Raw genomic sequence first — 10,305 nt, forward strand, 5'->3', positions numbered from 1 at the left:
GGGAATGCTTTACAAACATTCAGAGATGAACTTACACACTTGCTTTACTTCTCTCTGGGATAAGTTCCTCGGAGATTAATGCCAGATTGGTAACGAGTCTGCAAATACACACAGCCGCTCTATCACGTGAGTACACTGCTGCAACGTGCTACGGTTATAAGCCGAGTTACGCCATGTTGCAAGTTTTGTGAGGTGCTTTTTTGATATTTAATGGATCAGATGACACTTTTTATTTCTCTCTGATATCCGATCCAGTAATTTACATCAGGATCGGTCCATCTCTACTTTTTATAGCAGATAACCTTAAAAATATTCTGCAATTTTGCATAATTTTAAAACATTTAAATTTCTTCAGTATTGAACAGCAGAAATTAGGCTTTCTTGTCCAAGGACATTTACGTTAAACAAAAGAAAAGAAATAAAGACAGCAGCCGACAGCGCTGTAAACAACGCTAGACTGGTCGGTAATAAGCGAATGAATAATGCCAAAAACAGAGATTTGAGATGGGGAACTGTTCTTGAAGTACACAGAGAGAGAGAGAGGGCTGTGCATGTAGTGTGATTTTTATCGTGGTGAAAGCAAAACAGCAAAAGTAAGAGGGAATTTATGACGATGTTTATCAAATGTTAAGCGTAATTTGCTGCTTCTTTTGCTGCTGGTTCAGTGAATTTTGGTTGGAGAGAGACAAAACCTGCAGCTCAGAATTTAGCGCAAAAAAGACTTAAACACAGCACGGACAGGACGCATGAGAATCAGTGAGCTGTCAGCTTTGAGCCTCGACTGTGTGAGTGAGTGTAAATAGGTCCTGCGGATCAGCCTGTGAGAGGTGAGAAACCCGAGAAAGAGAAAGCTGATTCCGATGCGTCTGCGCTCTGTGTTTACTTCTTTGTGCAGAATCCGTGTACCTGCACTAGTTTGCTGTTTGGTGGTTGTTGAAATTGTTTTGTGAGCTTTAATCTGGCGTTTCTGGCAAAATACATTTATATTTAAAAGGATTTAATGAATCGATATCGCTTTATTCAAGCTACTCACCTCTATGTGCCTGCACTTTCAACTGGACTACGGCCTATCAGAGAGGTCCCACCCCTTACTATCTCTGATTGGTTTAGACCACGACAGGGGCATAATGTGTGTCTGTTGTTGACCACATGGAGACTTTCAGAGTTGCGGAGTCTTTTTTTTTTACTCGAAGAGTTGGTCGCACCGCTGCGACCTAAGATCTTTTTTTAGTCGCACCATTGAAAAATTTGGTCGCACTCTAGAGCCCTGATAACGTAATAATACTGTAAAAATCTATAGCTAACTATCCAAGTCAAAGTTTTTTTGTTTATTGAGCATGTTTTTAGTGGAAAGTAGATACGCCTCAAGGGCAGGAGGGAGGACTCCCAGCTGAAAGCGGCAGTTTTGAGTGGCTGTACCTGTATTTCATATGCTTTTTGTCTTCTGTATAGATACACACGCGAATGTGTGTGTGTGTGTATAGATAGATAGATAGATAGATAGATAGATAGATAGATAGATAGATAGATATTGCACATACTGGGATCTGCTGGAGCCAATCGGCAAGCTTGGGAGTCACTGCACCTAGCGCTCCGAGGACCACTGTTACCCTCACCCTTTTTTATATATATGTGTGTTTGTATGCTTGTATAAAAATTTGTATATACAAGCATATAAACACATGCATGTGTGTGTGTATATATAGATGTTTTGTAATCTTTTTATCTCATTTATTTTACCAACACTTGGTGTCTTTTAAAAGTGCTATAGAAATAAAGCTGACTTGACTTGACTTCTTTCAGTACAGGCTAATGTCCTAATCAAAATGCTTCCAAACCACAGCGATTCAATATATGTTGTCTGTTTCACTTCTTAGCTTGTAAGTTCACCACATTTGGACGCAGAGAGAGTTTGGTCTGCAGCCCTGGTGAATTGTGAGTGGCTGATAATTCCTAGACCCGGGGAGGAGTATTTCTAGTCAACTCATGAAGGAAGAAACCTTTCATTTCTGATCTCTACCGCATAGATACTTGTTTGTATGGTAAAGAAAAAAACTATTCTGTTTGCTGCTTCACTAGGGATGGGTATTGATAAGATTTTCACGATTCCGATTCCATTTTCGATTCTGTTTAACGATTCGATTCTTTATCGATTCTCTTATCGATTCTTTTTAAAAAAGGAGAACACTAAGGTCGATTAGCATAGAACTTTGTTTTATATCTTCTCTTTGAACAAGATAGAAATTTAGGAGTAACATGGCCTTACAAACCCAGCAGTGAGATCTTAAGAGATCCAGCCTACGGCTCTTCAATGTGGTGTCACAGGGACCCCGGGGAAAAAATTTGTAAATGTAAAATAATAAAATAAATATTCTTCTGTAGCAATAACAAAGTATAACATAAATTATTCAGTAGCAATTACACAAGAATATCCAGTAATGTCCCTGCCTACAATTAAACACATTCACTTACCGAAAATCGGGGGCACCTGCTGTGGCAAATGGGTTCAAGCCTTTGACCACAAACTTAGTCACTGCTCGGTAACATTAGTCTATCCTGGCTTGAAAGGAGACGCTACCGGTAGACTGCAGCGAGAACTGCCAGCGAGCGCCAGTCAGACTCTGTGTGTCTCTCTCATCATGGTCACCTAAACGCACAGTAATGGCAGTAATGGCAGATAAGGCAGATTGCGCTAACATAATATGCACTGTTAGTTGATTATTTACCTGCCGCATTAACGGGAGAGGACGTGCAAATGTTCCCGCTGCTGCTGGGTTGAGATTCACGAGTCCGGAGCGGAATTAAAAACACGACATTCATTTAAGGTCATCGTGTGTTTTGTGAGCAAATGCTTTTGCATATTCGTAGTGTTTCCTCCCTTAAATGAAATATCTACTTTGCAAGTATTGCAAGTTGCCCTGTTGTCTTCCGTTCTTGTAAAGTATAACCAAACTTTTTAGCGTTTTAGCAGCCATGTTTCCTGCCAGGTAAATGACGCTCCGCAACGTGGTGACGTCATTCGGGGCGACTGGAATCGATAAGGGAATCGTTTGCAAAAATGGCAAACAATTCCAAGGAATTGAAACAGTGGGAACCGGTTCTCAACAAGAACCGGTTTTCAATACCCATCCCTATGCTTCACATTACCTTGTTGCCTCAGTCAGCTTTTCACTGAGAGTATGTATGCATATGTGCCTGTGTCCATGCATATGTGTGCTTAACTTTACATGCTGGTAACATCTTTCTATAGATCCATAAAGGTTTTATGACCAGCAGGCTTGCCAGCAGGACTGTTTCTCTGAGTTACATGTTAACCTATAGCTGTGTATTAGCAAGGTCAGACAAAGCAACATTATCTCTCTTTCCAGTAGAAGTTGCTGGTTGCCGTTTGCCATGTATTTCAAGGCTAATTAGCCTGTAATAAAAAGCTAATGACAGGGTGTTTAGAGCTGACAGTAAGTGGGACTTCTCTCAAGAGAATGATGCTATTTTTTTGTGTGGCTGATGTGGTGTGTGTGGCAGACATTTAGCTGACACAAGCTTGTGGGATTTGCTGGTATAGTAACAACATAGCAATTATGCAGCAGAATGATGAAAAATTATTTTAAGCTCGCATTGTTTACAGTGTTAATAAGAAGATCTGAAGAGATGGAAAGTTTGATGAATAATTATCATTTTGAAACTTTTATATCCTCAGAAACCACATCTGTCCAACAATGACAAAATAATATCAAATACAGCTCAGAACTGTCAACTGTTTACATTTTTCAGCAGATGGAGTCTAATATTAAGCTTAATGCTTAATGTTGTGTACTGTTGAATGAAAAAAGGTACTAAAGTTTTTTCTTACTTCTTTTAATTAGACAAAACTGGCATTTTGAGGTGCCCAATTCTTACAGAGGGATATTTGCAGCATTTGAATTAATATAGGCATAATATAGTATATGTTATAATTATCAGAATACAGAACTCATAACATGCAAGGGTTAAACCTTTACTACAGAGCTCGTTGTCCACCTGCCCATCTGCAGCTCACTCTGCAAAGGAGCTGCACCCAGCTACATTGGAGGACTTTTTAAGCATGAACTGTCTTTTTAAGGTCATGCCAGGGCATCTCAGCTAGATTCAGGTCAGGACTTTGACTAGGCTACTGCAAAGTTTTTGTTTTCTTTCTCTTAATCCATTCAGAGGTGGACTTGCTGGTGTGTTTTGGATTGTTGTTCTTCTGCAGAACCCAATTGTGCTTCTGTTTGGGGTCATAAACAGATGGGCAGACATTCTCTTTCAGGATGTTTTGATAGACAGCAGAATTCATGGTACTATTTACCACAGCAAGTCGTCTAGGTCCTGAGGCAGCAAAACGGCCGCAGACCATCACATGTATTTTACTGTTGAAATAACGTTCGCTTTCTGAGAGCTGCGTTATTTTACACCAAATATTATTAGGGGTTCATCGAGATGTTTTCTGGCAAAACTGAGAGGAGCCTCTATGTTCTTTTTGCTCAGCAGTGGTTTTCGTCTTGGAACACTGCCATGCAGGTCATTTTTGCCCAGTCTCTTTCTTATGGTGGAATCATGAACACTAAGGCAAGTGAGGCCTGCAGTTCTTTGGTTGTTGTTCTGTGGTCTTTTGTGACCTCTTGGACCAAAAATATCCCAGGAGCTGTGGTCTTGGGGTAAATTTGGTCGGCTGGCCACTCCTGGGAAGTTTCACCACTGTTCCATGTTTTCGCCATTTGTGGATAATACTGTGGTCTGCTGGAGTCCCTCAGCTTTAGAAATGGCTTTATAACATTTTCCACACTGAGAGATCTCAATAATTTTGTTTCTCATTTGTTCATGAATTTCTTGGATCACAGCATGATGTCTGGCTTTTGAGAACCTTTTGGTCTACTCGACTTTGTCAGGCAGGTCTTATTTACGGTATTTCTTGATTGAGAACAGGTGTGGCAGTAATCAGGCCTGGGTGTGGCTAGAGAAATTGTACTCAGCTTTCCAAAGATGTGATACATCACAGTTAATTTATGTTGTAAAGTAAAGAAATTACAGTAATACAAACAAAACAGAGAAAACCCTAACAATCATGAGCCAGTATTTTGGCGACGGTGGCAAGGTTTCTTCCTTCTAACAGAAAAAACGTCCAGATAAACCAGGTTGGAAGACAGGACAAAAACAGGCTGCAGAAGACCGCCAGCGATTAATAATAACTAATCAATAAATGCAGAATGAGTGTTTCTTCTTCACTCATCTTTTTTCAGTCCGTTATACCTCTGTTAGTTACACTTCTAGCAATTTTTCAGCTTCCACTGCTTTGTCATTTGCCATTGCTCCTTTTGCGAGCGGCAGCTGTCTGCTATAAATTTTGGCAGAACCATGCCTTTCAGGAAATGTATTGAGACAGCAATAAACCTAAAGTTGTGAACTGGTGTCAGATGTTGCAATGACAGAATCCCTTAAATTGTTTCTACTCCAAGTACAAATAGGGAAAAACAACCATTTGTATGTATTATTACTGTATTAGCTAAGATACGTAGTGACTCTGCCAAAAGTGAACAAAAACAGATTGGAAGGGTTATTTCAGTACTGAGGCATAATTAGTGTGCCTCAGTTGACAGTTTAATAATGTCAGAGAAAAAGAAGAAAAAGTGATATTTTCTGCATTTCTCTTAGGATTATCGTCACATTTTTCACTCACGAATGACTACTGAATTTTATTTAAATGCGCGCTCAGGTTTCAATTTGTATTGTTTCAATTTGGGGGCACTGCTGCCAAGCGAAATAGGTTTACTTTCAACAGAAAGTAAATACTCTTTCAGAAGACTCGGAAACCATCTGCCTTTCCACTCCATCTCTTTATCCCTTGTGGAGAAAGTGCTTAGTCACCAAAATGCAGACTATTGTGGTAGTCTTACAGCTACAGCATGGCTTTTACTGGAAAAGGTTTCAGGCCAAAAGTGCAGATTGGCACATACTTGTGGCTGCTTACTTACAGAACACAGCACTTTCTTTTTTAATAAAAGAGAGAACACTTTGAAAAAAGTAGCTACTTTGCATTTGAAACCACATCTGGCTTACTTTTGGTGATATTACATGGTTTTGAAATATAGTACTGCAATTTTCAAGTAATTTAGAAAATGGGTTATGATAGGGTCAAAGTATAGTAGCAATTTGTCTCTGCAGTTATGTTCTATAGTATGTTGATGATGATACAATTCTTCCTAACCATATAATTGTTTTGTTCCTTGACAAACAACCACAGCTTTTTTTTTTTCTAAAAGTAGCAGTTGTCGGTATCCACATACTGCACAAGGATGATGTAAGTTTCATTATGGCTGCCAAGTAACTGCACTCAGCTCGGTCATCTCTTTCACCATCTCTACTCCTCTAATGGTTAACTATGGCTATTAACTATGGTTAATTGGCAGAGACTGTGAATGAAAAGAATCCCCCCTCCTGTTGCTGACGTTTCTCTCTATGTCTCTGCCTTTCTTTTTCTAGACTGCTTCAGCATGGAGTTATGATGGAATGGATATGAATATGAGCCAGTGGGAAGGCATTCGAGCCCCTCATCTCCGCCTGGCCTTGCTGCTGCTGTTGGTATTCTTGAAGTCACCACTCTGCAACAGTCAGAACACCCATGGGGCTCCTCAAGATGAATCTCACTTCAGCTTCACTCAGCCTGTCTACCATGCCACAATTTATGAAAACTCAGCAGCACGCACCTATGCCAACAGTAAAATTAAAATGGGCATCCACCTCGCCCAGCACTCCTGGGAGATCCGCTACAGAATCACCTCAGGTGACGATGACGGTTTTTTCAAGGCAGAGGAGTATGTACTCGGAGACTTCTGTTTCTTACGCATAAGGACTAAAGGTGGTAATGCCGCCATATTGAACCGAGAGATTCAGGATAATTATGTATTGACAGTGAAAGCTTCTGTCAAGGGAGAGGCTCTTCTTGAGACCTGGACTAAAGTCAGTATTCAGGTTTTGGATATGAATGACCTCCGGCCCTTGTTCTCTCCTACCACATACTCCGTCACCATAGCAGAGAGTACCCCTCTCAGAACTAGTATAGCACAAGTTACTGCCACAGATGCGGATATCGGTTCCAATGGAGAGTTTTACTATTTTTTCAAGGAAAAAACTGAACTGTTTGCTGTACACCCAACTAGTGGAGTGGTTACTCTCAGTGGAAGGCTTAATGTCGATGAGCAGAACCGTTATGACTTAGAAATTCTAGCGGTGGACCGTGGCATGAAGCTTTATGGAAATAATGGTATCAGCAGCACAGCCAAACTTTTTGTCCATGTAGAGCGTTTAAATGAACATGCTCCACTCATGAATGTCCTCACCCACAGCCCCTCATGGCTGGATAAAAATCTTGTGTATGCAGTGGTTACTGTTGAGGACCAAGATGAAGGCTTAAATGGAGAAATAGATTCCTTGGTCATTGTAGGAGGAGATCCGTCAGAGCAGTTTTTTGTTGACAGAACTAAAGAAGGAGAGTTTGCTATTAAAGCCTTTGAGTCAATAAGTCAAACGTACCCTTATGGCTGTAATCTTAGCTTGCAGGCTAAAGACAGGGGCACCCCACAGAAGTTATCTGCTGTTGAAGTCATCCAAATCAAGGTCGAAAAACATCAAAATTCAGATGCTAAATTTATGCAAGAGTTGTATGATGTCAGTTTAAATGAAATTTCACCTCCAGGTACACTTGTAGTGGCTGTTAAAATCACACCAGAACCTGATGATGCAGAATATATCTTAACAACCTCTGCGGATTCATCCTTTTTTCAAATGAATACCCTAACGGGTGTAATCTCTACTGCTCGCTGGTTCACTCAGGTGTTCCAGGATGTCTTTAATCTTGAAGTAGTGGAAATGGATAGTAATCTCAAAGTTAAAGTGAGGGTAACCATTGAGGATGCCAATGATCACACACCAACATTTGCTCAGTCCTCTTATGAGGTTTTTGTTAATGAAAGTGTACCAGTTGCAACCAGTGTATTAACAATTTCTGCAGTTGATAAAGATAAAGGTGAAAATGGATACATAACTTACAGCATTTCCAGTCTTCAGCCATTACCCTTTAAAATCAATCAGTTTTCTGGTGTTATAAGCACTACTGAAGAGCTGGATTTTGAATCCTCATCAGAAAGCTTTATGTTCATAGTCAGAGCATCTGACTGGGGGTCTCCTTACAGACGAGAAAGTGAAGTCAATGTAACAATCCATCTAGAAAATGTAAATGATAATCAGCCATTGTTTGAGAAGGTAGCATGCCAGGGGATTATTCCTGAGGATTTTCCAGTAAATGAAGTTATTACTACAATGTCTGCAATTGATATAGATGAATTAGAGTTAGTGAAATATAAGATTATTTCAGGTAACGAACAGGGGTACTTTGACCTCAACCCAGATTCAGGGGTTCTTGCACTGCAGCATTCTCTCTCAAGAGCCCATCCAAAGAGTGGTTTATTTAGTTTAAAAATAACTGCCACTGATGGTGAGAGCTTTTCGGATCCTATGTTTGTCAATATCTCAGTTGTTTATGGAAAATCTTCTTCCAAACGTTTCACATGTAAAGAAACAAATGTGGCTCAAAAATTAGCTGAAAAGTTACTGAAAAAGTCCAAAGCTAGCAATAAACCTAAAATTGAGGAAGGTTTTATTGACCTTTTTTCTGTGAATCGGCAGACACCCCAGTTTGACAAAACATTTCCCACAGATATTACTGTGCAGGAAGACCTTAAGGTAGGCTCAAGTGTTTTCAATGTGAATGCCTATGATGGGGACACAGGTTTCAATGGTCAAATTCTATACTCTATTTCAGATGGAAATATTGATAACTGTTTTACCATTGACATACAGACGGGACTTATCAGTGTGTTCCTACACATGGACAGAGAAAAAAGAGATCGCTATCTCCTCAACTTAACTCTCTATGACCTTGGCCTTCCACAGAAAAGTTCCTGGCGGTTGCTTACTGTCTATATAGAAGATGCAAATGATAATGCACCCCAATTTTTGCAAGAAGGAGGCTTTAGAATTGTCATACCTGAAAACCTAGCCATAGGTACTGACGTCATCCAGGTTGAGGCCATTGACAAAGATCTTGGGCCCAATGGCGAGATTGTATACTCTCTTTTGACAAGCACCACTCAGTTTGGTATCAATTCCACTAGTGGGATATTATATGTTGCTGGCCAACTAGACAGGGAGTTTGTCTCTACGTTTAACCTAAAAATTGAGGCTCGGGACAAAGCGGAGAAAGGAAGCCAGAAGTTTTCTGTAACCACACTGAAAATCATTTTGGAGGATGTAAATGACTGTCCTCCACTATTTATCCCTGCTGTGTACAGAACCAGGGTTCTGGAGGATCTCCCAGTAGGAACAGTTGTAGCCTGGTTAGAAACTCTGGATCCAGATTTGGGGTTGGGAGGCCAGGTTCGGTACTCCCTAGCCAGTGATTATAATGGATGGTTTGAAGTAGACAGGGCAAATGGAGTTATTCGACTCACAAAGGAGCTGGACTATGAGACACAGCAGTTCTACAACCTTACTGTAAAGGCCAAAGACAAAGGAAGGCCTGTTTCTCTTCTTTCTGTTACCTTTGTGGAGGTGGAGGTTGTAGATGTGAATGAAAACCTCTATGCCCCATACTTTTCTGATTTTGCTTTGACTGGATTAGTTAAAGAAAATGCCCGGATTGGAACCACTCTACTCCAGGTCACAGCTAATGATGATGATGCTGGCAGAGATGGAGAAGTTCAGTACTCCATTCGAGATGGGAGTGGGCTTGGAAGATTTGCCATAGATGAAGAGACAGGTGAGTTTTCTTTGAAAATGATATTGCGTGTCATGCTTTTAGTCATGGCAAATGAGAATTATTGCATAACAGTTTGAATTATGGTTTTAAAACACTATATGGTTGTATAAAATTGTCTAGTGTTGTAACGTTCTTGTTACTGAAGTGTATTGTTTTAACTAAAATAAACAAAGAAGTCAATACAGCGTGAGTTGGGGAACACAGTAACCTACCGTGCTTTTTCAGATATAAAATCTGCACAAATTGGCTGTTTAGTTATTTTCGCATTATTGTTAATACTCTAACTGCAGCTTTTAGAACACCCAGATAATAATTTATTAAAATAGTCCCCGCTATAAGTAATGAATATGGAACATGGAATATGAAGATATTGTGCAATAAAAGATAGCCGGACCAGGACACAATGACAAAAAGTGGACTATCCATCCATCCATCCATTCGCTACCGCTTATCCTTTTCAGGGTCGCGGGGGG

At 40.2% G+C, this 10,305-nt stretch overlaps 1 protein-coding gene across 1 annotated transcript in view; it reads left to right on the forward strand.

The window, feature by feature from the left end:
- Window positions 1-6,497: 6,497 nt before the first annotated feature.
- Window positions 6,498-10,305, forward strand: part of LOC102312820 (protocadherin Fat 3) — a gene marked incomplete at both ends in the record, with an annotated part of 48,634 nt that continues 44,826 nt past the window's right edge. The window contains 1 exon segment of the mRNA XM_042215457.1: window positions 6,498-9,832. Coding sequence (XP_042071391.1) covers window positions 6,526-9,832 — 3,307 coding nt within the window.

This window comes from Haplochromis burtoni, unplaced genomic scaffold, assembly GCF_018398535.1.
Source record: "Haplochromis burtoni strain Fernald_Lab_line unplaced genomic scaffold, NCSU_Asbu1 Contig_726, whole genome shotgun sequence".
NCBI classification, from domain to species: Eukaryota; Metazoa; Chordata; class Actinopteri; order Cichliformes; family Cichlidae; genus Haplochromis; species Haplochromis burtoni.